This window comes from Balaenoptera physalus (genome assembly GCF_965194825.1).
Source record: "Balaenoptera physalus genome assembly, chromosome: 1".
Taxonomy (NCBI): Eukaryota; Metazoa; Chordata; class Mammalia; order Artiodactyla; family Balaenopteridae; genus Balaenoptera; species Balaenoptera physalus.
Window position 1 is genome coordinate 35,041,572 of NC_138882.1, and position 26,810 is coordinate 35,068,381.

At 53.1% G+C, this 26,810-nt stretch overlaps 1 protein-coding gene across 3 annotated transcripts in view; it reads right to left on the reverse strand.

Moving 5' to 3' along the window:
* Positions 1-3,942: 3,942 nt before the first annotated feature.
* Positions 3,943-26,810, reverse strand: part of SOX13 (SRY-box transcription factor 13) — a 42,955-nt gene continuing 20,087 nt past the window's right edge. For 2 of the 3 annotated variants that reach the window (XM_082432612.1, XM_082432610.1), the window contains exons 2-14: positions 14,529-14,727; positions 13,185-13,296; positions 13,013-13,099; positions 11,662-11,834; positions 11,161-11,229; positions 10,606-10,720; positions 8,097-8,182; positions 7,703-7,865; positions 7,185-7,294; positions 6,951-7,047; positions 6,493-6,636; positions 5,409-5,625; positions 3,943-4,716 (exon numbers count right to left, since the gene is read on the reverse strand). In XM_082432612.1, the coding sequence (XP_082288738.1) occupies positions 4,440-4,716; positions 5,409-5,625; positions 6,493-6,636; positions 6,951-7,047; positions 7,185-7,294; positions 7,703-7,865; positions 8,097-8,182; positions 10,606-10,720; positions 11,161-11,229; positions 11,662-11,834; positions 13,013-13,099; positions 13,185-13,296; positions 14,529-14,726 (1,848 nt within the window). In that variant the 5' untranslated portion in view covers position 14,727 and the 3' untranslated portion in view covers positions 3,943-4,439. The remainder of the gene's footprint in view (positions 4,717-5,408; positions 5,626-6,492; positions 6,637-6,950; positions 7,048-7,184; positions 7,295-7,702; positions 7,866-8,096; positions 8,183-10,605; positions 10,721-11,160; positions 11,230-11,661; positions 11,835-13,012; positions 13,100-13,184; positions 13,297-14,528; positions 14,728-26,810) is intronic. The other variant, XM_082432611.1, reaches the window with a different exon arrangement.

Below are 26,810 nucleotides of genomic sequence, written 5' to 3' on the forward strand. Positions count from 1 at the left end.
TGGCCAGGCCCCTGACGGGTAGCAGTATCACATCTAGGGAGGGTGCTAGTGGAGGACACGGGTGAAAGGTCTGCCCCGGCATAGGGAGGGTGCCAGGGCTGGGCAGGTAGGGCCTCTGAAGGTCATCTGTGGGGTCAGGTGGTCATGGGCACCACCTTCCTGAGGTCTGTATGGCAGTGCCCACCCTCCTTGTTCCTCTCAGATCCACCTCTGGAGCTGAGGGCAGAAATAACCACTGTGAAGGCAGCTTCGTTTCCAGCCTCCTGGGGCCTTGATGTCACAGCACTGAGATGGTGGTACAGCGGTGAGCAGGGAATGGCTGGGACAGGGCCCCCCAGGTATCATCTTGTGCCCCTACGGCCCGGCCACCACCAGCACCAAAAGAATTGACCTGCAGGTACCATCCCACTACCGCCTTTGAGAAAGTATCCTTATTCCTCCAATTCTCCAGGGGAGTGGGCAGGTGGGGGCAGGGGTGGGGGCAGGGGAGTTTAGGCACACCCCTCCCACACAAAGCCTGGAGGCCCACCGTCTCGCCTTTCACTGCCACCCGGCACTAACCAGCCCCCCTGCCCACCGGGCTCAGCACCAGGCCTTGGAAGCTCCGAGGGTGGCCTTGGCTCCACTCCCTCAGGCCACTTCTTGACACTTAGCAGGCTCTCCGGGCAAAGCACTCTTGGACTCTTCATCTCTGCTGGGCTCTCACCCCTAACCTCCGGAGAGGCACAGAGAGGGCAGAGAACAAGCTCGTGCCCCACCCTTCCCGCTAATGGTAATGTCCAGGACGCTCTGTTCCTGGCCTTTTAACCCATCTGACCCGGTCCTGCCTCTCCGGGGGCCAGGGGGGTGGGGCTCCAGGGCAGCAACCACAGGTTCCCGCGAAGAGCTTTTCCCACCCTAGGAGGATGCAGGGCACGTGACTCTCTCAGCAGCTGGAATGAGGACAGGACAAGGGTTGCTGGAGGGAGTAGGAGGTGGGTAGTAGTGGCCTCAGGCTCTCCTGAGGCCACAGAGGACCTGGGAATAGGGAAGTGAGAGGAACTCAGGACTGGCAGGGGGTGAGGGCGAGCCTGGTCAGGAGTGTCCTGACCAGACTGCCCAGATTTGGTTTGGAACATAGTGAGGGGTGGTGGTGGGGACTGGAGGGTTGCGAAGATGGACAGGGAAGTTGAAATGAGCAACTCTCCCCTGTGACCACTAGGGGGCAGGCGCCACAGTCAGCCAAGCTCCTCTTCCCAAAGATCACCTTCATCTTTTCCTCAAGGGGCCCAAGAGGCTGGGCTCTGCTGCTTGCCACTGCCCTGCCGGTGACCTGGGGTGGGGAGGGCAAGGAAAAGGAGACTCAAAGCTCTGGGAGGCTGGGCTGGGAAAAACCAGCAAAGGCTAGCAGCCAGGATCCTCCCTAGATCAGAAGATCGGGACGCTAATTCTTGGGGTGTCTTTACTACCAAGTTTGTGGCCCGGGAATCAACCATACCTACCTTCTCTCACCACTACCCTCTCCAATTTAGAAATCCATTTTCCAGCATTCAAGAGCCTCTGCTTGAATACTTCTGTATTGGGAAGCTCACTATCACTTTTGACCATCTTTGTCAAAAAGTTTGTTAAGCCAAAAATGTTGACCCTTGAGACTTTCATCAAAAGGCCAAGTGCTAGTGCTACCTTATGAGCTACATCAAATATCTATGTGTTGCCCACCTGACAGCTTTGAAGAAAGCAATCTTGTCCTTTCTGCCCTACCCTAGTCTCCCTTTTTCTGGACTAAACATCCCTGGCCCTCTCAACCATTCCTTGAAGGACATGTCCATCCACTAGGCTCCCTCCAGTCCTCTGTACAGGATGCCTGCCTCTGGGCCCCTCCAGTGTGAGAATGGTCTTTTCTATTGAGGGGCCTGGGACTGTGCGGTGTACACTGGCCCATCACCTTGCTTGTTGTTAACACATGCTTCTGTTAATCCAACCCAAGTCCAACTCTTTGACACGGTACTGTTCAGCTTTGTTGCCCCCACTCCATATTAATGGGGTTAATTTTTCAGCTACAAGAGTTGGTCTTTTTATCAACTCTTGTTGCATTTTGAGTTTCAGTCACCTAGCTCTTTTAGGTCTATGGGACTGTTATTTCTCTTAGTGTGACACGTAGGTCTTTGAAATCTCATTTCAAAGCGTAAGGTCACAGAGCCCTGAAGTACATAAATAGAGACCCTGCTTCATTAATCAGTATCCTGGGGGGCTCATAAATGGGCTCATGGTGTCCATGTGAGCCCTTTTCTGGAATGAGGGTCCACAGCTTTCATTAGATTTTCAAAGGGCTCCTTCTCCGAAAGAGGATAAGAGCCATGGCTAAGGCATAACCTCTTTGTTTTCAGATGAGGACAATCAGGCCCAAAGGGGAGACTTGACACACACACACACACCTGCCCAACACGCACGCGCACACACACACACACACACACACACACACACACAAACGGCCATGTGGCTAGTTCTGGGGAGAACCTGAGCTTCCTGACTCCTATTACAGTACTCTTAACCACTGCCTTCTTTCTTAGGACCTGCATGGGCACTTTGCGGTGAGGTCTGCTCACCTCCTTGAGGCAGGGGCAGGGTCTTACTCGAGTGTGGGCTCTGGGGGTGGCATCTGGCCTGGGCCTCCCTTGCCTAGGATGTTTCCTCCCTGGCTCCATGCCTGAAGTTCCATGGAGCTGCCACCGGGGGCAGTGGTGCCTGGGCTGATGGCACATTTAGGAATTCTGGACTTGGGCCAGCCTCACCACCCCATCCCGTCCCAGCAAGGGCCAGATTCTGAAATGGTCTGTCTTTATTATGTCAACAGAAAACAAAAAAATTCCCCCAAGTGTAAATAGGAGAAATGTGCTGGTTAAGTTACTAATCATTATCTTATTATTAACAAAATAAAGCACTATCTATGTTTACAGTCATAAAAAAAAAGAAACAGCCTGGAGAGAAGTTGGGTTCCGGGAAGTAGAAGGGGAGAAGATGGGGGAACGGACACAGACTCCACATCTGTCCCTGTAGGATTTGGGGTTCCCTTCCCACCTTGCCCCAGGGCTGTTCTGGATCTTTGGAGTCAGGTGCCAACGGGATTTGATTTTCTTAGGGAAAGACCTTGTGAAAGGGATCAGGAGCTGAGGCAAGTTACAGGTGTAGAGTGGGGGAGGGGAGAGGAGCGGGCAGGTGTAGGGGCAGAGCTGGATGGGAGAGGATGAAGCCTTCCAAGGACAGGGTGGGGGTGGGGAGCTCCCATCCCCTGCTCAGGACGGAGGAGTGGAGACCAGCTGCACAAGAGCCCCCTCTCCAGGGCTTCTGTCACTTACAGAAGGGGTCACCATCAGTCCTCCTGCCCCCACTCCTGGCACTCAGGTTGGGACCAGGGGCTGGGGCACCATGACGGAGCCCCTTGGAGGCTGAGCACATTCCCATGCTGCTGGGAGCTAAAAATGGCTCCATGGGAACTGACATGCAGAGTCAGGGGGGGAGTGAAGGGGCAGGCAGGGGAAGTCAGGATGGCTGGGGAGCCCAGGGCAGACCAGGGGCTTACAGAGACCCAGCAGGCGTTAAAGGGGCAAGGGCAGACACAGAGGAAGGGAGAGACACAAAAAAAGGCCCTGCAGAGAAACAAGGACAGAGAAGTGCACCAAGGACACAGAGAACCTGAGACACCCAGACTGACAAAGAGGTAGCAATTTGGGGACAAAGAGAAGCACAGAAAGAGCCCCCCGGAGAAGCAAGAATGGCATCAAGAGACACCCACAGGAACTCAGCGACAGTGCCTGGCACTCAATAAATACCTTGTGCAATGAAAGAACAGATGAAAATACATGTGCACTTGTGCACATGGGTACACACGCGTGCACGCACACACACACACACATACACACACACCAGCCAGAGGCACGAAAGGCTTGGCATAAGATAGAGACATGGAGGAGAGCCAGACCTTTTTGCACAAAGTACAAAGCAATCCTCGTGGTAGAGGAACGATCTGGGGTACTGTGGTGGGGGGTGCGTGTTGGTCCCATGGTGGCTGGTCCAGCCAGGACAAGAATGGAAACAAAGCATGTGGCCCTAGGGGAACAGGTCTGTAGCTGCCATACCCCTGGGATGGGCAGACCTGCAGGAGGGGAGGGTCATACAGTGTCCCCTGGCCACGAGCCCCAAGGGCCACCACGGAGCTCAGCCAGCCCAGCACATCACCGTCATGCAGGACCCACTCAGGCCATCAGCTCCTCAGGTGTGCCCACAGGTGTGGTGGGGAGGGGGCATCTCCCATCATGAATGTATCTACAAATGCACAGCTGTGCCCAACTCCCGGGCATGCCCAAGTCCAAGTACCAATGTAGTCCAGGTGGGGTGGCTGTGCCTGCTGGCGTGGGGCCCGGTCTTCCCCAGGGAGGAGGGCCAGGCCCATGTAGCCGGGATCAGTCTGTGAGTACCACCAGCTCCCCGTCGCTCTTCTCCTCGGCCTCCGAGTCCTCATCCTCGCTGTACCGGTACATCTCGCCATCAGCCACCGAGTGCCTGTCCTCTGTGCCCTCGCCCTCCTCCCTGAGGCTGCAGGTATTGACGATGACAGGCATGTTTGGGTCCAGGCCGCGGGGCACATAGTGCTCCACCAGGGGCTGTGCCAGGGGCACGCCTGCCACCCGAGGGTACAGGACATCTGAGGGGCTCATCTGCACCTGGCTGGCCTGCGGGCTGCGGGACAGAAGAAAGGCATGGTTACAGATGCACCCGCACTTCAACCCCGACCCTGCTCTCCTCCGGTCTTCCTCAGGTCGTGTCCTCCGAGCTCCCACCCTTTTGGCTCCAAGACACACACACATACACCCTGCTCCCTGGCTGCTTTCTGATGGCAAATTCACTGTCAGCTACAAGCCCCCACACACGTGCAGCCCCAGGGCCACGGGTCCAGACATTCCCAGAGGATTGTGTGTAAATCCAGTTTTGGGAAATTGTATATTTCATATGTCCCAGGGAGCTTCCTATTTAAAGAAATCCACTAGGATGCTTGTTTTGGTCAACTCCGGAATAATCCTCTGATTATTAGTACCTTGATTTTTAGTACCCCTGAATTTTTATTGAGTTTGTCAAGGGGACCCACGGACACATCTCTCCAGATACCCACTAGTCCCCAGTCAGTCACAAATCTATATCCTGAGCCACCAGGGACTCACCATAGTCACAGTCACCACTACAGTCACACACACATAATGCCCACACAAACCTATGCACACACATGCGTGCACACACACAGCTCCCCTGGAATCCCACACTAAGGCCACACGCTAACCCCTGCCACTCACAAGAGCTGCACACACACGCGCACGCGCACACACACACACACACACACACACACACAGTCTCAGGCACTGGGGAGGCCTGCTCACGGGGTCGTGTAGCTCTGGCGGGCATCCTGGCGCCGGGTCCTCATCAGAGCCTTGTACTCGCCCACCCGCAGCCGCTTGCCCTCCACGATGCAGGTGCGCTTGGGCCGTGGCTTGTACTTGTAGTCAGGGTACTTCTCCAGGTGCTGCCGGCTCAGCCTCGCCTGCTCCTCGTAGTAAGGCTGCTTCTCCTGGTTGGTCATGGACTTCCAGCGGGAGCCTGGCCCAGCCCCCAGGGGCAGGCAGTCAGCGCTGGGCTCTGCTGACACCCCCAGCCCCCTGCAGACCCTGGAGGCCCCGAGAAGGTTTTGGCCCCCAGATATATGTGCAAGCGCCTATACACAGCAAACGCCTGGCCCAGTGTGGGTGCTCCATGGATACTGAGCAAATGAACGAGGTTGGCATGTATAAGGATATCCAACTGCTAGCTTAAGACACAGCACCCACTCACATACCAAACTACACAGCGACTCTGGGAGGCCTCTGGTCTGCATGTTTTGCATAAACAAAAGAGTAGCCACCCAGGCCCCCAACAAACCCCAGAGGCTCCCTGCTGAGGACAAAATACCTGGTGTCTCAGTCGACAAGAGACCTGAACTGGAGGAGCTGAGGTTTGGAAACAATTGCCCTCTTCTAGCTCCGCCTGCCCTGCCCCACATTTCTCCCTGGCCTCCAAAGAGGACATATAATTTCAAAAACCTTTCTACTGATAGCCCAAGAATACCAGTCTCTCCTGTCTCCTGCCAGAGCCAGCTCCAAGGGTCTGGGCAAACAGGGGAACAGGTTAGGGAGAGATGGGGTGGGGGAGCTAAAGAATGTACACACACACTCTCTCCCGCCTGAGTTCTTCGGTGCAGGTGCTAGCAGAAGAGCCCTACAATGGTACAAGACTCCAGGACCCAGCTGTCCCACATCCTGCCTGCCTCCCACGCGCCATCAGATTCCACTGGAGTTCACCACGGCGTGGACCATCACCCAGAAAGCCCCAGTTAGACCCAGCTGACTCCTGCAACTAGATCCTGCTGGACTATGGCTCCTGGAGCCCCTAGAGCCCCCCGAGACCCCACCCCGCCCACTGGGCCCTTACCAAGGATCTTGCTGATGCTGGAATTGTGCATGTCTGGGAAGGCCTGGAGGATCTTCCTCCTCTCATCCTTGGCCCACACCATGAAGGCATTCATGGGCCTCTTGATGTGGCTGCTGTTCCGGGACTCAGGGAAGTGGCGGGAGCCTGGGGAGCAGGGGAGGAGTCAGCCAGGCAGGGCAGCCAGTGTGGGGTAAGGAAGAGTCCTCCAGGGCTGGCAGGAAAAAAATCCCCTACTTGACCACCAGAGGGCGCCGGGAGGCTCCCACAGGGCCAGGGATGGCCAGGAGTAAGACCAGCAGGGGCCCAGAGACAGACAAGGGACAGATACGTAAGGGGACTCCACAGACAGACTAAGGGAGAGAAGGGATTGGAGACAGACACAACCTGACCCACCCTGGCCCTGGTGGGAAGCAGAGGTGGGCCCTCCTGCCCATCAGCCCAGTACCCGGAGCCCTCACCGTCCACATCACAGCCCAGCATGGCTTCTTCCAGTGGGTGCACACAGCTCTCCTCCAGCCGCTCCTTGGCTGGGGATGTGTCCAGGCTAATGAGGTCCTAGGTAGACAGGACAACTTGTACATCAGCCCCCTCTGCAGCACCCCACTCCCCTCCCCTGCTCTTCCCTTTGGTAGCCTCAGACACTGTGTCTTCCACCCCTGCCCACCCAGGTGCAGGGTAGTGGGAGCCCATACCTTACGGAAGGAGGTGTTGGGGGAACTTTCTAAGGCTCCACTGTGACCGTGCAGCAGCTGTCTGGCATCCTGGATGGCTTTGGTGACAGCATCCCCTTCACCAAGGAAGCCTATGGGACAGGGGAAGGAAAGGAAGGGACAGGAGGGGCTATTGAGGGAGGTACACCCAGTTCATGTCTTGCCACCCTGGGGTGATGCTCCCTCTTCCCCTCTGTTGCACTGCATATCCCCAAGGGGGCGCCATTTACACTGGAGTCCTGGTGACAGTAGACTGGAAATGCGAATGGCCTGAATCCCTGATTCAGCGTGCCCAATCAGATACAGTGGGGAGAGCAGGAAGGGGATCTTCTTCAGGGACACTGAGTGCTGAAACTAAAAGGGGCCAAAGAGAGCAAGTCTAACCCCTTGTTTTATAAAAACTGTAACCCACAGAGGGGAAGGGTCACGCTCAGGGTCATATCCTGCCCTCTTAGCTCTCTCCTAGAAGAGGGCTGAAGGGAAAGGTGTAGGGGGCTTACCCAAAGGCAGGCTGGGAGGGCTGGCCTGCAGGTCCCGTGTGGGGGCCCCATGGCTGGGAGGACGGGGTCCACAGTTGCTCATCTTCAGGCTCGGGGAGCTGGAGGCATTAGGCAGCTCGGGGGCCTTGGGCTTGGCCGTGAGGTTCAGGGGTTGGGAGGGCTCCTGAGGGAGACCCAGAGGGTTAGAGACACCAAAGGACACCTCCACGGAGGGACTGGGGGGACACAGGGTGACAGAGGGACAGAGGAGACAAGCATATCCAGAAGAGACAAGGAGACAGGAAAGGAAGACAGAAGAAGCAGAACAAGAACAAAGGACCCCATGGTCCCCTAGGTGGGCAGCCAGCCACCACAGGTGAGGGCGGGAGCCCCCCGCCAGTGGGTGGAGCAGTACCTGTAGGGGGTGGTGGGCAGACAAGGCCCCAGGTCTCTTCACCACTGGGGCGGCGGGGCTGTGCAGCAGCTGCAGCGGGTACTCCACTACGGAAAAGGCGGCAAGGAGAAAAGTCCTGGATGAGCACAGAACAGCAGACGCCCTGCTTGACGAGGTCCCGGCAGCACAGAGTGGGCAGAGGCTCGGAGCTGGCCCAGCTTGCTTCCAACCACTGCCCTCCCAGCCCCAAAGCGCTGCTGAGGACCTCCTGTGCCCTCGTCCCACACTGCCCGGCACACTGATCAGCATCTTCACCCTGTTCCTGCCCTTCCCAACCCACTGACCGCAGAGTTCCCACTCGATGGTGAAACAAGATCAGGTACACCATCTACTCTTTCTACGGGTACTTGTGTTTTGTACCTACTACGTGCAGGGTACAAAAGCAGCTGCCTGGTTTGTAGCCGGCCTCATGTGCATTATCTCAACATCATCCCTAGTATGTGGCATATAAGAGGTACTCAATACATCATCCCATTTTATGGATAATGAAGACTGGGAGGAGTTACATGGGTGCCCATATAGTTAATAAATGGGAGCACTGAGATCTGAGACCTGAACCCAGCCGCATCCTCTAGATCCTTCCCCCCTACATGCACTCTCTCTCTGCTACCTATCTGGCTTCATTCTCCCTCAAGGAGGACCAGCATCCCTGACTTGACAATTGAGGTGGAGAGATAAGCCATGTAGACAAACCACTGACCACATGGCTGGCGGTGATATGGGCTGCATGGGTGGCATGCCAGAGAACTCTGTTCAGCTGGGGTGACTGGAGCAGGCTTCCTGGGGGGAGGGGAGGCATGAGCGGGTGTGGCAGGCGGGCAGGTGGGAAAGCGGGAGGTGGGAAATGAGGCTGGCGTTCGATGGGCAAGTGGGGCTCGGGGCCTGTGAAGGCTGAGCCCGGGAGTTTGGACCCTATGCTATAGGCACCCAGGCACCACCTAAGGCTTGTGAGCTGGGAGAGGTGTTACTCATACTCAGCCAGGGCGGGGGAGGTGGTGGCACATCTGGCAGCCACAGGCTTCCTGCTTACTAGGATTCAGGAGCAAACAAAGCAGGGGGCAGCCTAGCCAGTCCAGGTCTTCCACAACTTATTTCCTGCCCCCTGCCCACCTTGTCCAGCAAGGGTGTGGCCCCCTCCCCACAACTAGGCCCCTGCCCTCCTCACCCCTGCAGCTCGGCTCTATGGACATCTGTAGGTGCAATGGTTTTGTGCAACCTGTCCTCCCCCTTCACCCCTCCCCATTCCCAGTCCCCACTCCTTCACCCCAAATGAGAAACTGCCTTCAAAGTAGGGCCTGACTTTCTCAGTCCTTTGTGTTTTCCCTTCCCCCACCCAGGAGTCAGTGGTGCTGGCCTATGAACTGTGCCCACGGCCCAAAGGCCTTGCTGGTGGACCCGTAGGAACTCACCCGGCTAGATTTCCCCTGCCTTCTCTCTCACATGGAGCAGGGAGCATTGACCAGAGGGAGTTGACTTAAAACCCTTTCCCCTCCTGGATCAACTATGGGCAGCATCTCTGCCCTGTCCCCAGGACCTCTCATAAGGAATCAATGATCGTAGCCTAATAATTCCATCTCTGCCTCCATCCCACTGTCACTGCCCTAGTCCAGGCTGTCATCCCCCATCTCTAGAATCCCCTCAGCAGCCCCTACCCCGTCTTACCTCCAGTGGGTACCCCTCTGTTCCCCACCACCCACAGCCAGTGTGACAACACATCCTCTGCTGAAATGTTCCCGCGCATCCCACATTCTAGAAAATAAATCCCAAAGTCCGTGCTCAGCCCCGACTGCCCTCCCCAGGCATATCCCACTAGCTGCCATGTGCTCCCCTCAACTCCAACACCCCCTTGGGCTTCCTGCCTCAGGACCCAGGCCCCTGCCCTCCACCCTCAGCTCCCAGCTTCACCCTCACAAGTCTACTCCCCCAGCACCCAAGCGAGCACCACCTCCTCAAGAAGCCTTCCCAGATTCCCCGGCTGCTGGTATCCTTCTGTCTCCCTCCCCAGACCGTAAATTCCTTGAGCTCAAAGTCCACATTTTATCACCCTCGTGGCTGCCCAACAACCAGTCAGCACCTGACGCTTGTTGCTGCTCAATCTGTGGTCACTGAGTCGCAGTGACAGGGCAGAAGGCAGCAGTGCCATGGTCAGGGCAGAGCAAGAGCATGAATTTGGGAGATGGGTAAATCTCAGTTAACATTCACAACATTAATATTCTGGTACAGGAAATGTCCCACAACTGGGGGGCTAGACCTAGATAGGCAACATCCTCTTATGTCTGGAAAGCACTTTATGGTTTTCAATGTGCTATTTCTTTTCATTCTCCCAGTGAAATTCAGAAAGAAGGGATTATTCTTTGACTAGACAGATCCCAAAGTGAGGCCCAGAAAGGCCGCACTGCACATTAATGGATGAGAGTGGTTCCTGGGCTCCTTCCCTGACCTCAGGTCAACCCTCCCCTCCCACACTCACCTGGCTTGCAGGGAATGGGCTGAATGGGCAAAGCCAGCTGGGAGTCGGGGGTGACAGGTAGAGGTTGGTGGCTTGGGGGGAAGGCTGGAATCATGACGTAAGGCATGTTGACCTGCTGAGGGCAAAGAAACCCTGTGTGAGTCCCTGGGGGGCCCAACCAGCTACCCAGCTGTGGTCATCCCTGGACACAGAGGGTGGACCCGGGGATGAGAGACGCAGGCCTGGGGCAGGGCCAGTTTTCAAAAGGATCCATCTGACCCTATGCCCCCTCTGCGGGCCTCTGTCTTCCTGCCCTCAGGTCCCAGCTGGGAGGAAGATATTCTGGGCCCTGCCCTTGAAACAGGGGACAAAAACAGGGGAGGGGGCTAGAGCACAAATGAGCCCCCCTCCTTAGGGTCATGCCTGAGTGGTTCTGCTCAGTCCACACTCCCTGCCTTTCCCTGTCTCCAGTACCTCTCCACACTGGTGTCAACCCCTCAAGCCCCTGCTCCCCCAGAGCCCAGCCCTCCCGCCCCTTTACCTGGATCCCAGCATCCAGCCCTCCCCTCTTTTTACCTGGATCTGCTGCTGAAGGAGGTTGATCTTATGCTGCTGCTGAATCAGCTGTTGCTGCTGCTTAGCGATCTGGCAGAAGGAAAGAGTAGGTGATGGGAGCATGTACCTTAGGCCCCAGGATCCCACCTCCCACAAGCCTTTGTGGCCCCATCCACACCCTGCCTCCCATGCCTAGTGCAAGGACATGGAGGACAGCTGGACAGGGCAAGAAGCTGAACAGCCAACCCTCAGAATTTATTCTCCTTTTGTGGAGAGCTCACCCCTTCCTCAGAGACCAGAGATGGAGGCTAGGCAGGAAGCAGCCAGCTGCTTTCACTAAGAGCCCCGCGGCGCCGCTCCACGCCCTGTCCCCTCACAAGGGCTGACAATCCGCCAGAGGTGGGACCGCCCAGCCCCTGCCCACGGTCCCCTCCCCGCCTGCCCCCAGGCCTCAGCCTGCACCAGCTAGGCCTGCCCCCACCACGCTCCTCTCTGTGCCCTGAGACACCAAGCAGGGCCTACCTGCTCCTGCTGCTGCCGGGCCAGCTCCATCTGCTGCTGCTGCTTCTCGAAGAGCATAGCGGCCATGTTCTTCTGCTCCGAGTGGGCCGTCAGGAGCTGGTCCCGCAGGGTGGACAGCTGATGGATCATGACCAGCAGCTGCAGCTCCTTCTCTGCCAGGCTCTCCTGGGTCCCTGCTCCATACGGACGCAAGCACCATTGAGGATTTTTGTTTGTTCATCTGTTACCAGTCCATCCATATGACACTGAGCAGTTGCTATGCCCCAGGCCCCTGTCAGGGGCTGGACTACAGAGACGACTGAGATACAGTCCTTGCCCTGGAGGCGGCTCCTCATCTTGTCACCTGACAACTAGCTGCTCTAGAAGGTCCCCACCATCAGTCACTGATTCCAGGCCCTGGAAATGCTGATGGTGGGGCATATCTCAGCCCTGGCCCACCTCTGGGATGTCCTCAAGTGCCCAGTGCCACTGGGTCAGGGTGGATAACTAACCCACAGGAGGGCCCAGAGTGACACGCTTAGGCTTTGGAGCAAGACAGATCTGGGTTCAAACTCCCCTTTTAACTCATCCCTCCTGGGAGCTGTTGGGCAAGCTACCAACTTCTCTGCACTTTATAGTTTTTTCAATCTATAAATGAGCACAACGATCGACACTTCACAGGGTTGCTGAGGGTTAAAGGTATTGAATGTAAAGCTTAGTCCCGGATCTGGCACATGGTCCTCAACTAGCAATGTCAGTGCTTCCTTGTCTCTAATCCAGTTCATGTCAGATGCAGCAGTTACTCCTAAGTGCCAGGATGCAGACCATTTGCATCAGAATTACTCGGGGAGCCTTTGAAAAATACAGATGCCTGGGCCCCCATCCTCTGGGGTTCTCATTCAGTAGGTGGGGGTGGAACCTGGGGATCTGCATTGTTTTAAGGATTCCTCTGGGAGTGTGATCAACCACACTGGGAAACTTATCACCCTGATGAACCGAGGCAACAACACTTTAATTCACTTAGTGAGGTCCTGGTGGCCTAGAATTAAATTCCAGCAGTGAAAGGGAACATTTGGCTCATTTTATAGTGAGATCTGAGAAGTGGCAAAGACATCCCCAAGGTCACAAGGGTCCCAGGGGATTTGATTCCCACCAGGCCTCTGCTGCATGGCAATAAGCCTAGTGCTTGCACCCCCCAGGTGAGGGATGGTGCAGACCCCTAGGGCCAGGCAGGAACCAGAGTGGCACAGGCCGGGTGTGAAGGCACCAAGAGCCCCAGAAATTGCCCTACAGGCCTAGACTGCAGGGCCAGGCCTGGAGAAGGGAAAGGGGTTCAAACATCTGTCCCCTGCCCACCCACATGGGCCTTCACCTTTGACATCTTTGGTTTCCACACAGCTCCTTCCCAGAAACCTCTCCTTCCAGTCACTGGACAGCAGCTTCTCGATGGCCGGCACGACTGGAAGATACCAAAGGGCTAAGGAGTAACTGTCCTAACACCTCCCCACCCAGGCCCCCGTGTCTAACTAGGGCAGATGTCTTACCTTCTTTTAAATTTCGGTTGAAGTCCAGCTTCTCCTGGCTTCCAGAAGCAGCCTCGGAGCCTCCTGGTCTCTTGGGTTCTGGGGACCCATTGCTTTCCAGGGAGCTGCTGTCCTGTAAGACACACTGAATGTCACTGTCACCCCCAAGGGAATGGGGGCAGACTGCATTGTGGGGGGCTGAGTGCCCCGGGGATGTGTATCCTGGGGGAACTCCAGAATCTACCCAGCCCCACCCTCCAGTAGGGCCCTCCCTCCCTTCCCACCTTCCCAACCTTTGCTCTGACTTGGCTTGATAGATTTGGTGAAAAGAACAAAAGGTTTAAAGACAAGAGACCTGGCCTCAGTGATTCACAAGGTGCTTGAGCCCACACGAGTCCCTGAACTTCTCTGAACCTGACCTCCCTCTTACGAAAATGGAAATACTAATACGTCCCCTGCCATAGGATTGTTGCTGGGATCAAGGGAGATAACGCATGTGAATGAGGTTTGCCACTGCAGACTTAGAGGCCAAAAGCCAGCTATTAATTATTACTCCCTTGTATGCACCTACCACTCCAGCCCGGCAGGTTACTCTCAAGGCCCCCACCTCACCCTCTTTAAGACATTGTCCCCTCTCTCCTCTTCTCATCTGAGTCCTCTCCATTCTTTAAGACCCAGCTTAAAGCCCTACTTCTCCAGGAAGTCTTCCTCGACCACCACCCCTACCCCTCAGCCCACCTTCACATACTCCTCCTGGCTGGATCCCTCCTCAGAGCCCTAAAACTCTCCTCACTTTCACTCATTTGGCTTTTGATTAGGTATTCCCTTTTTACATCTCTTGCATGGAATCATGGAATTTTTAAGAGCTGCAAGAATCTTCACCACTCATGTAGTTCAGCTCCTTCATTTTAAGGGTGAGGAACTGTATTGTCTTTAATAACAATTTAACTCTGGTTTGGTTAATAAGGCTGCTTTTCTCGAATCATACATATGAAAAAGCTAGTAGATTATCTTTAAGCCAGACTGTGAGCGTGTGTATCCTATTTCTCAACTAGTCTTCAAGGGTAAGGACTGCTCACACATAGGTGAGCAGTTAATATCAGGTGAGTCAGTGTGTGTGTGTGAAAAAAAAAAAAATATCAGGTGAGTGAGGGCAGAAGTGCGTCCATGTCCTGCTCAGACAGGTAGCCTGACCCACCCACCCACCTAAGTCTTGCCCCAGAGGAGAATGCTTCTGCCTGCCCCTCTGCCCAGCTAGGCTGGTGGGTGCCTGCTCCACCCACTAGGGGGAAGGGCACAGGCGTAGGAGCTACAGAGGCGGGGTGGGGACACTGACCCAGGAGCCCCTAGGAGAGTGCTGGGCACCTGGGCTGGAGCTTGAGGGTCAGCACCATCCTGGGGAGCCCGGGCTGGATCTCCGGGCTGGGGTTCAGCTGCGGTGGCCAAGCCCTGGGGGGCCTCGTGGCAGGGCTCCTTCTTCCCCTCTGACTTGACAGTACAGTTCACCATGGTGCCAACGTCATCCAAGGCCAGCTGGGCAGAGCCGGGGCTCCTCATGGACATCCTGAGGGAGGAGGGGCAGAGTGAGGGAGGCGAGTCCTGAACCCCAAGGCAGTGACTGTTCCCCCAGCCCCAAACAGGTACACTCATGCAAAAGGCAAGCTTCCATTTGGAACTCACTGTGACAAACTAGAAAAGATTCTTGTCCCCTCCCACCCGCCTATTTTTTTTTAACAGAAAGGTCTAGAGAAGACTGGGCCAACATTTGGCATGCCCTGCCTGTTGCAATGTTGGAACTAGTGGGCTGATGGGTCTCCCTGAGAAGGCTAGAGATTGTTAACTGGCTCCTTCTGAGCCCAATAAAGCCAAGATCATATATACAGTACGTGTCTGTGTATGTTTGTGTATGTACGTATTTGTAATTAGTTATCAAAATTTAAAAATCAAGAGATATCCCATAAAAATCTGGATTTGAACTTCTCTTGAAGCTGGTCTGTGGCAATAATTGGCTGGAATTGAGCAGCCTATGAACAGGCCAGTTTGCCTTACTCTCCACCACTCCCTCCTACTCCCCAAAAAGGGAAACCAAGTATCAACTACCCTATACACTTATTCTTTGTTTTCCTTATAGTAGAGGCAAGATAAAAGTGGACTATTTGGAACAATTTCTTATATCCGTGTATCTATCTACCAAAAGTGAGGAATGAAGTAAGCTGAGAGATGAGTAGCTTTCAGAAAAATATTTTCTTATATTAGAGTCTCTCAATTAGAGTCTGGCCCCTGTGGGCCTCTGCAGTCCCTGGTGTAATATAAGCAGAGACTGCATCCCCTGCCTCCTGTTGCTGACACCCCACTGCGTGGGATCACTACATAGATGAGCAGGATCCTGGGAGAAGTTTTCAGTGGTTATGCCAAGTTCAAGGCCAGAGTAGCAGTTGCCCAGAGCTCACTTGCTCACCCTCCAAAGTGACTGAGACAAGACCAGTGGGGACACACAGCAGGTTCCAAGCAGGCACGGGTCTTGCCTCAGCTACTTCACTAGCTGCTGAGTGACCTTGGGCAAGTTACTTAACCTTTCCACACCTGTTTCCTCATCTGTAAAATGGGTGGTGTGAGGGCTATGAATTGATATTTACAAGGTGTTTAGAATAATGCTTTGTACTGGTAAGCACCGAAGTAGCCTTTGTTAAAGCACTGCAGGGTGGAATGCAGCACAAGGACGGCAGCCTCAACATAGCTGGGGGGGTGGGTGTGGGAGGCTTGTTTGAAAGACAAAGTCATGGGTCACCCACAAATCAGAAATTCTGTGGGTGAGGGCATGGATCTGTTTTAACAAGCCCTCCAGGTGATTCTGATACATACTAGTATGAAAAGCACTGTTAAATAAAAATTTTTTAAAACTTTGCTTACATGGGCATTAAATTTTTAGGAGGGGAGTGTAAGGCAAAAATTATATATAGTAAAACATCCCTTAAATTAAACTGCAGGTGCAGTATAATATTTGTATATTATATCAACTCTGTATAATAAAATGTTTCTTGTAATGTATAATGAATGATGCAATGTGCCATGTACAATAGATGTATACACTGTGTACAATACATGTACAGTATTTTACATGAAATAACTGAATGTGTTTGATTTGATGCCATCCTACAGATCAGACGAGACTAAACTCTCCTGCCACTTTCAAAGGGCAGGGTGCCCTGGGGGCTGGCGTGGGACCCAGGACAGGGCACTGCAGGATGAGGAGAGGAGGCATACGTCAGCCCAGGAGAAGACACCCCAGCCCAGCTCACCCTGAGGCTTTAGGGTGCAGCTCTGGGTCCCCTCCTACCACCCAGGGACCCGGAGAACGGCCAGGAAGCAGGCGCTCGGCCCATCCGGGCACAGGGAGGGGCGCAGAGCCAGGCCCCGAGCAGGGGGGCTGGGCGTGGGGGAGGGGAAGTCGGGGAGGGGTATTATCCTGAAGCTGAGGGCAGCAATTACATAACAAACAAACCCGGGGCTCAAGCTGTGAATTAATCAAACCGCTGAAAATAAAACCTTCCTCTCAGGAACTTCAGACAAAAGAAATGAAAACAACCAGGCTGGCTGGAAAATAAAAGACAGCAGCGCTGAAATGGGGACAAAAGGAAACCAGACAATAGGGTGTTGGACAAAGGCAATAAAGCCAAAGGAAGTGTGACAGGCGAACAATGCGGGCCTGTGGGCTTCTGATCCCCGGCCGCCTCCGCCCGCGGGCCCACACCCACAGCGCCACTGCGCCCGCCAAGCCGCCGGGTGGCCTCCTCGCTCGGGGCTGGGGTCCTGAGGGCTTTCTCCTCCCGGCGGTCCCAACTTCATGGCCTTCCAGCGCCTACCTCAAAGCCTTTCTTCCCACTGCAGCCCAGAGACCCCGGAGGCAGCCGCAGGGCGCACAGTTACAGGAGCGTCGGACACCGGGCTGGGCCCCCAGCGCCAGCCGCCCACCCAGAGCTGCGGACCCGCTGTGCATCCCCCCAGCTGAAGGCGGAGGCAGAGGAGATGATGATCTGCCCTAATGAACTCCAGGACCGCACTGCCCAGTACCGTGGCCACTTGCCACGCGGCTGCTGAGCACCTGTACCACGGCCGGTCCCAATGCAAACGTGCTAAGCACAAACTACATCCCTACTTTGGAAGGGTTAGTACAAAAACAGAACGTAAAACAGCTCATTAATAACTGATTACACGTTGAAATTACACTTTGGATACTGTTGGGTTAAATAAAATACATTGTTAAAATTCGTTTCACCTGTTTCTTTTTGCACTTCTTATTGTAGCTACAAGAAAACATTAAAAGTATATATGTGAGGACTTCCCTGGCGGTCCAGTGGTTAAAGACTTCGCCTTCCAGTGCAGGGAGTGCGGGTTTAATCCCTGGTTGGGGAGCTAAGATCCCACATGCCTTGTGGCCAAAAAAACCAAAACATAAAACGGAAGCAATATTGTAACAAGTTCAATAAAGGCTTTAAAACTGGTCCACATTAAAAGAAAGCCTTTAAAAAAAATTATATATGTGGCTCACATTATATTTCTGTTGGAGTGTGCTGCACTAAGACATCTCCTCCCTTTGAGCTTGATGGTCTTTTCTACCCACACTTAACCCCTAAGAGCACTTCCACCTGGGTACTGGGATTATCTTTATTTGGGGAGCCTGCCTCCTGGAGCTCCCAACTCACCCTGGCTTCTGGCACAGCGCCTGGTAACAAAGAAAATGGCTCCTGGTGACCAGCCAAGGTAGCGTGGAGGTGTCAGTCTGTTCACCAGGGCGTGGTACCCACCAGATAACCCTGCCAGACCCTGCTAGCAGCCCAGACAAGGGCCTTTCATTCCCACAGGCGCCTGGCTCTACTTCAGGCACTGGCACTGGCTCTCCGTTGGTCCCCTCTCTGGACCCATTGGTTTATGGAGAAGCAACAGCCCAGACTTGATGCAGAGTGCAGGCTTTTGGGTTCAACAATCTAGATTCAAATCCATGCTTTGCCACCAGCTGACTTGTGTGACTTTGGGAAGTTAACTCTGAGCCTCCATCTGCTAATCCATATAATGGGTATAATAATCCATATGTCACAGGTGTCCATGAAAATTAAATAATACAGGGTGAGCATCCATTAAGTTGTCATATAGCCCAGGATGCTCCTAGAGCCAGGTGGTTGAGAGAAAAGTCTCTACCTGAGTCCATTTGAATCCCAACTCTGATTAATTAATTGCTGTGCAACGGTGGGCACGTGACATAACCTCTCTAAACCCCAGTTTCCTCCTCAGTGAAATGGGAATAAAACCCCCCAATATGAAGGGATGAGCCTTCCATTAACACTCCAGACCCTATAAGATGTGCCTGTTTTACATTCTCTTGGCACCCTGAAACTTGGCCTTCAAAGTACTTTTCACAGCTGGTAATGATACCTTCACATGTTTTATTTCTGACTCGCCCTGTAGCCTGAGAACCCATCCAACCTCACACTGCGGAAATGTGCTTGTTTTTGCTCTTCACTGTAGCCCCAGAGTCTAGCACAGTGCCTGGAACATACAGGTGCTCAATAAATCCTTGTACAACACTCAGAGAGTTTAATATAGTTCAGCAGCACAGCACAAAGCAGACCTGAATGCATAAGTGACAGCTATTATTATCATCATTATTAGATAGATGTTGCTCTCTGTGGTTTATTTCCCACATCTCCACCTCCCACACCCAGTTATCCTCAGCTGCATCTTCCTTGCATCTAAGTTCTTCCTATGAGTGACCCAAATCTCCCAGTAGCAAAGCAAGTCCATTTCCTTTTGTTCCTACCTTGGGACAGGTAAGAAACATTTTCCACACCTTTTGAATTTAAAGACCCTGTTGGAGTCTTCCCTTAAGTCTCTTCCAGAGACTTGAAAAAAAAAAAATTCCCTTATTACCCTTTCCCTACAAAGCATGCTCCATGCTTCAATCATACACATGGTTTTTCAGGAGGTTTTAAGGTCAAGCAGCCACATCCTCCCCTCTCCCCAGACGCCCAGAAGTCAAAGACTCTTTTAGTACACAGGAGATGTGAATTACTGGACTCCCCCAGTTCCCACCCAGGTCCTGGTCAGAGGCCACAAGCCCACAGGACTCTCCAGTGGGACTCTCACTCAGGTGGAAGTGCTCCCATGTACCCAATCTCCTCCCTCTCACCCAGCCTTACTCATATTTTATAAATGGAGAAACTGAGGCCCAGAGAGGTCAAGTTCACGTGGATTGTTTGGGCAGTACTGTTTCAGGAATACAGAGTCAGAAGACCTTCAACCAGCTGGGACACGGAACAGTATTCCTGCTCTGCCTTCCCTTCCCTTCTGGGGAACCTAACCCATAGACCCTCTGCTGTCTTCTTCTCCTTGGCCTTACCTCACCTGAGCATCTATAGGAGGTGAAGGCCCCTAGGGAGAGAGGACTCTGGCCAGCCTCAACCTGGATGCCGCAGCGTCTTGAGTCTCTGAGCTGATGTCTGTGAGGCCCTGGGCCCCCAAATCCAGTGCCTAGGACAAGGCATAGAGAGATGCCTGCCCTCCACAGAGGGCCAATGGCTCAAAGCACGGTTCTTACGCGACAAAGCAGACTACAGGTGCTGATCTCCTTTTTCTCCTCCCCACAACCAACCCTCGCCCAGCCCCTGACCCCCACCCACCCCAGGCGCACACACACCAAGCCCCTTTCTCCCCCAAACAAATCACCAGCCACTTCCTCTCCCAATCAGCCAACAACAGCCCAGCTGGACTGGAATCAAAGGACTTCTTGCTCTCAGACCTTTCTCCCTCCACAGCGACAGCCCTTTTCCCCCCAGAAATATCTAGATACAGATCAAGATAGAGATAAATTCTAGTCATCGGAGCATGACAGGTGACTCAGACCCAGGGGTACAGGAAGACAGCCTGAACAGACAGGCAGACCCTCCCAGGAGGGCCAATGACAACACTTCCCCACCGGGCACCCACCTAACCTCTCTACTGAGACTCCCACTCCCAAGCTGACCCTGAGTAGGTGGTGCCGAGGGGCACTGCCAGGGAAAGAACCACGTGGCAGAGAAGGGCAGGGCCTGAGTCCCAGGGGAATGTCACTTCCTTTCAAAGCCCCAGAGAGTTGAGAGCCTCAGGCAGCCCTAAACAATAGCCCAAGGCGTGGGTGCCCAGAACGGTGCCCCGGTGCCACATCCTGCCATTCTTCTCCCAGGCCGCACCCTGCCACCCTTCCTGGCTACGCCCGATCCTATCTCTGCTGTTTACTCAGAGCTGAGAGCTGGGCTGGCTGCAGGCTTGGAACAAAGCTTTCCTGAGAGGCCCCCTCACCCTCTCCAGCCTCTGTGGGCCCTTGGGGTATCAGATACATGGCGTGGCCCAGCCTGGCCTAGCCCTGCTCAGGCGGAGGCCACAGCCAACACCCCCCATTCCTGGGCTGTTTCTGGGCTGATCAAGCAGCTAAGACCAGCCAGACTGAGGCTTGCTGAACCCCCAAGAGCTCCTGTCCTCCCAGTCAGCAAGAGGAGGCAGCCTCCCCCGCACCTCTGGCCCAGAAGCCCAGCTCCAGACAGAGCCTTGGCAGCTGCCAAGATTCAGCTGACCCCAGCCCAAGGGCACGCAGGACTGAAGAAGCCAAGGAGAAACTAGCTGTGCTGTTCCCATTCACAGCCCCATCTGAGTCTTCTCTTCCTGGAGAGTCCAGGAAGAGACAGAGAGGGCAGCGTGGAAGGACTGTTGAGGTTCCCAGCAGGATGGGTGCCTGCCCCACAGGCCTGGGTAAAATTGAGGAGGTAAACTGTGTCTCCAGGATTCCCTTCCCTGGGGGCCCTCCTGCCTTCAGGACCTGATGCTGTCTCCAGCCCCTCCCAAGCCCCATCAACAGCTCACCCACAATGCTAGGAAGCAGCCGCAGTCCTGGCCTTACCTCCCAGTGCAGGCCCAAGCCTATGTCCTGGATTCGGGAGTGTCTTGCCTTTTACACGAGCAGTGCCCAGCCCAGAGCAGGCATACAGCAGAAATGGTGTAGTCGAGGCCGACTGGCCTTGTCAAAGGCCTCCCTTTTGGGATAGCCCTGAACATTAACCAAAGGGAAAGGAGGAAAAAGAGCCTGCAATGACAGAACACCCACTTGGCTGAGAGCATTGGGTGAGGGGCTCGCCACTCATTTTTCCGACCCAACCAAGGCCCAGTGGAGCCATCTGAGCTCAGGCCTCACTGATGCCCAAACCCACGTCTTTTCATCTGTCGGCTGGTGCCCTGGCTGCTCTTCCTCTACCCCAGATAACAGGATCCGGTCCAGCAAAGATAGATCTGCCACTGTCTTTGCTGCTTACAGGATTCTAGTTGTTTTTGACTTGAGTCATGGCCAAGGAAGAATTAATCGAAAGAAACCAAGGCCACTTTGGAAACTTGGGGGAAAGATTCAACCTCTGAAAACCTTAGTTTCTTCATTGTAAAATGGAAATTCCAATACCTACTTTGTGATTAGAAGGTAATCACAAGCTTAGAGAATCTGGTACAGAATATATGTTCAGGGAAGGAGAGAGGAAGAGAGACCTAAAGCAAGGAGGCTGTCTTTCCCTACCTACTCCCAGACCACCCAGAGTGAGACACCTACCCCTACCTGGCCCTGGCTTTCCAGAGGCTGGCAGGTATGTGTGACCCTCTGGCATTGCTGGGAGGCATCCTGATACGGCTAAAAGAAATGGGCTTTATTGTCACCCAGACCTGTGTTTGAAGCCTGGCTCCACCATATACTACTGTGTGACTATGGGGAAGTTTCAGTTTCTCCATCACTAAAATGGAACAAATAATAACTATCTCGTAGAATTATTGAGAAGACTGAATGTGATGTTTGTAAAAAACAAAAAAAAAATGTTTGCTCACTGAACCCTCTCATTCACCTTTTGGGGAAGCCTCCCCCACCCCTGCATGCCAAACACGCAGAAGACCCACACCCAAAGGACAACTGGGAGTATCATCTTCTTCCATCTCCGCCTGTCCCCTGTAGGTCCCCCCCTCTTTGGCGCTGTTTCACTACCCTGCTTAGGTTGTCTGCATGTTCCATCGGTGTCCCCAACCACCCTGAAATCTCCCCTGGCCGGTGCCTACACTGAGCCAGACACCCAGGCCACGCACAGCGCAGACAGGCTGAAAGGACCTGAATTTGCCCAGGAAACCCACATCCTCAGTGCCACGGCCTACCTGACCAACCCCCCGTGCCTTCCCTTCCCGATGGCACTGAAGTTCTGCAGACCCTCACAAGCTCCCTCATCTCCTCCAGAGCCGGAGCTAGAGGGTAAAGTGTTGTTCCATTAACCCCTGCCATCCCCTGCCAAGCCCAGGAGGGGACAGGAAGGTGGAGACTAGAAGGATGACTGCAGAGGCGGAAAAGGACAAGTGGGAATGGCCTGCAAACACCAGGCTGAGCAAAGTCTCATCTTTGCAGACATCCCTTTTGTTGGGGCTGGTGTGGGCCAGGCAGCATTTGGCTTCTGCTTGGTGACAAGTCCAAGCCATGTGGACTAGGCCTTCAGGGTTTATGGTGACATGGAGGCTCTGGAGACACGCGCAGTCAGTTCAAACCCCAGCAGCCCTCTAACTAGTGGCATGGATAGGCCGACTTATTCAACTCTCCAAACCTACTACTTTCTTTATAAATGTGATCAGTAATATATACCCACTAGTGTGGTTGTGAGGAGTAAACAATATAACAGGCAAAGGCCAGTGCCTGAACACAGCCGTGCTAAACAGCTGTAACGTGTATAACCATTGTAATCTGGAGCTGGGGGCGACGGCTGAGAAGTGGAGTCAGCCAGTTCCTCGCTGCTCCAAGAGGGAGCCCAGTGAATACTTGAGACTTAACCTCTACACACCTCAGATTCTTTATCTGTAAAGGGGGCCAACAATAGCTACTTCTCGTGGTTGTTGGAGAATTAATAAGTATTGTATATAAAATACTTAGTGCAATGCCTGGCACAAAGCAGACTGGCACTTAGTGTTGTTATCGTGATCGAATGAATGAATGATTGTGCTTCTGGCAGGGAACTTCTGCCAGCCAGAGCACTCTGCCCCAAGCCAGTGAACGTTGTGAAGGCCCTTCTTAAAGGTATTTCAAATATCAGCCTCCACACATCTGCGAGCCCACAGCCCCCTCTCAAAGTGGGCACCTTTACACCACATCCTCAGGTCTCTGAGGGCTCAGGAAAGGTATCTGATCCCTTCCCTACTTCTTCTCCCTCTTCCTGCCTCAGCCAGCCACTGCAGGGGCAGGGGAAATGGGGCAGCAATCAAGATAGGTGAGTGGTACAAGAAAGAGGAGTCAATAAATGCCAGTCACCAAGAAAGGCCACCAGGCAAGTGTTGACAGGACACGGTCTTGACCCAGAAGTTCAGCATGCAATTAATCAGCAAATACACTTGGCCTCATCTTCTCCTCCCTGGGATGTACCTCCTTAAGGCTCCATAAAAGATATACCTTGAGGGAAGGTCTGGGGGCTTCCAGAGGGGTTTGAGCATCCAGCTCCCCAGCTTGGGCGACAATGGAGGAACAAGGTGGCTGGCAGCACTGCAGTCATGGTGGCCGGGGCCCATGGGCTGAACTGGGATGCATCAGCCTCACCTTTGGGCACCCTGCTCAGGTCTGCTGCTTCCCCCATAGCCTCCCCTTCCCCCATCCCAGGGTTTCTGTGCGGGACGCCACCTGTGCCTTATGAAAACCTAATCACCACCATCTCCCCCAAGACAAGCTCACTCATGGGAAACCCCAGTTGAGCAGCTCTTGCTCAAGTAGCGTTCATTCTTCCAGTGAACAAAGTGTTCCGTTCTGTTTCTCTGCAAAGGCCATGTTTCCTCTCCCATTATCTACCACATCGGCACACAAGCCTGCCACAAAAGATTTCTTCTTTCTTTTTGTTATTTTCATGGTCCCCTTTATTTATGAGTGGTTGTTTTTTCTTGGCTTTGGCTCCTTTTCAAAAGGGCAGGGGAGCAAGGGGAGGAGAACAGTTTCATAGTCTTTGATTTCATCTAAAATGCTCACCAAACAATTCCCAAAGCAGCCAGCCTGCACCCCAGTCTGCCTGGGACCCCAACTTCCAGCACCAGCACCCTTTGGAAACTGAGGCAGAAAAGAGCCAGATCTGGCAAAGGGGTGGGATATGGTATGATTCTGGGAGGGATCTTGACATCTGGAGTCCCAAATGGTAATAATAATAAAATAACAATGGTGACATTCAAAGTATTTAACAACTGAATGATGCGCACTAACCAGTGAGATGGGACTCTTGGGACAATCAGATGAGTTGGCAGATGCCAGACACACACTACTGGTTGCCACTCTGGTGTGTACCCCTCTGATCATAGCTAACATTTTCTGAGTATTTACTATGTGCTGAGCACTGTTTGAATCACTTTAATCGATCTTCACCATAACCATCTGAGGTAGATGATATTATGATCTCCATTTTACAGATGGAGAAACTGAGGCACAGAGGTGATCTGAGCCCGGGCCGTCTAGCGTCAGAATCCACCTCTCAACCAGACAACAGGAATCAGGCACACAATAAGCTAAGGGTCACGGATAGGCATTAGCTCTTTTACTACTTTCCCCAGCCCTGTGAAACAGTTACTGTTATCATCTGTTTTACCGATGAGGACACAAAGGCTTAAGGAGGCTAAGCAACTGCCAGTGAGTGGTGAGCAAGACACTGACCCAGAGACCGGCTGTCGAGTCCCTTCTTTCAAGCACTGGATTACACTGGCTTCTCTTCCACTTGTTTGAGGTCCCAAGAGCCATGGAAAATCATCACCTGGAGCCTGAATCACCTGCCCCTCAACCCCAACCTCTGCTGGCCCTCTGCTGCTCTCATGATGTGGGGTGTCAAGGGACCCAAGCAGGTCCTAGCTCAGTTGATGTTAGAAAAGTCAAAGGCAAACGCCACATGCAGACATCAAATGACTCAGAGCCAGGGTCCTAACATAGCATCCTCCAAGTGAGTTCGGGCCAGCACTGGAGGGCCGCCTAAGCTATCACCTCTCCTTTGCTTCCTGGCCATCCTTCCTTGCCCTCTACCCCGACACCTCCACTCTCTCTCCCTTAGCTTCTCACCAACAGCAGCGAGCAGAGCTGTGCACTTCATAGGCTCCCCCAACATATGTGCCTAACTATTGTTGCAGTCATCTTATTTTCTTATCAATTTTTTTCTGACTCTAAAAGGAATGTGTACTCATTGTAGAAAATCTGCAAATTTAGAATAACATAAAGAAGACAAAAAGAAATTAAAGTCACTCACTTCCCATTAATCCAGAGGTGGCAACTGATAACAATTTGGCCTCTTTCCATCAAATATTTTTCCTGTATGTCGTTTTCTTTTTCATCATTCAGCTCATAAGCAAGCTTTTGTACCATTCCCCCCACACACACACTTAATAGTGTATCAGGGGAAGTTTTCATGTTACTAAAAACTGGAAATTATTGGGCTTCCCTGGTGGTGCAGTGGTTGAGAATCTGCCCGCTAATGCGGGGGACACGGGTTCGAGCCCTGGTCTGGGAAGATCCCACATGCCGCGGAGCACCTAGGCCCGTGAGCCACAACTACTGAGCCTGCGCGTCTGGAGCCTGTGCTCCGCAACAAGAAAGGCCACGATAGTGAAAGGCCCGCGCACCGCGATGAAAAGTGGCCCACGCTTGCCGCAACTAGAGAAAGCCCTCGCACAGAAACGAAGACCCAACACAGCCAAAAATAAATTAATTAATTAATTAAAAAAAACAAAACAAAACTGGAAATTATTTAAAATTCTTTAGGGAATTTTAGTCCAGTGGTTAGGACTCCTCACTCTCACTGCCGAGGGCCCAGGTTGGATCCCTGGTCAGGGAACTAAAATCCCACAAGCCGCGCAGCCAAAGAAAAAAAAAAAGAAAAAGAAAAAAAGAAAGAAAAGAAAATTCTTCATGAAGTCATTTGTAACGGTTGCACATCTCTTCAGCGGCTGTACCATAATTTACTTTATCCAATGCCGAGGGTTAAAACAATCCAACTCTTTAACTCTTATATTACTGAAACCTCCTCTTCACCCACAAGGTCATCTACCCTCCAGACACTTCTGGTGGGCCAGGGCCATTCTGCTCCTACGACAGATGGGAAGGAAAGGGCCCTGACAATCAGCAGACAGAGCAAGGTAGCAGAAGGACCTCACCTGCCTCTTTTTTTTTTTTTTTTTTCCTATTTTTAATTTAAGTATAGTTGATTTACAATGTTGTGTTAGTTTTGGGTGTACAGCAAAGTGATTCAGTTATACATATATATATATATATTCTTTTTCAGATTCTTTTCCCTTATAGGTTATTACAGAATATTGAGTATAGTTCTCTGTGCTATACAGTAGGTCCTTGTTGTTTATCTATTTTATATTTAGTAGTGTGTATATGTTAATCCGAACTCCTAATTTATACCCCCTCCCCTCACCTGCCTCCTCTTGATGGGACAAGTATGTAGCAAAAGGAGTACAGGACGGAATATGGAGGCTGTGACAGAGGCCCGGAAGCGTGGGCCCAGGGCCTGACTGCTTCTGCAATGGGGAGGACACGGCGTTTCTCGGGGTCTGACTTCCCCATAAAAAGTTGGAGAACCACAATGAGATGCC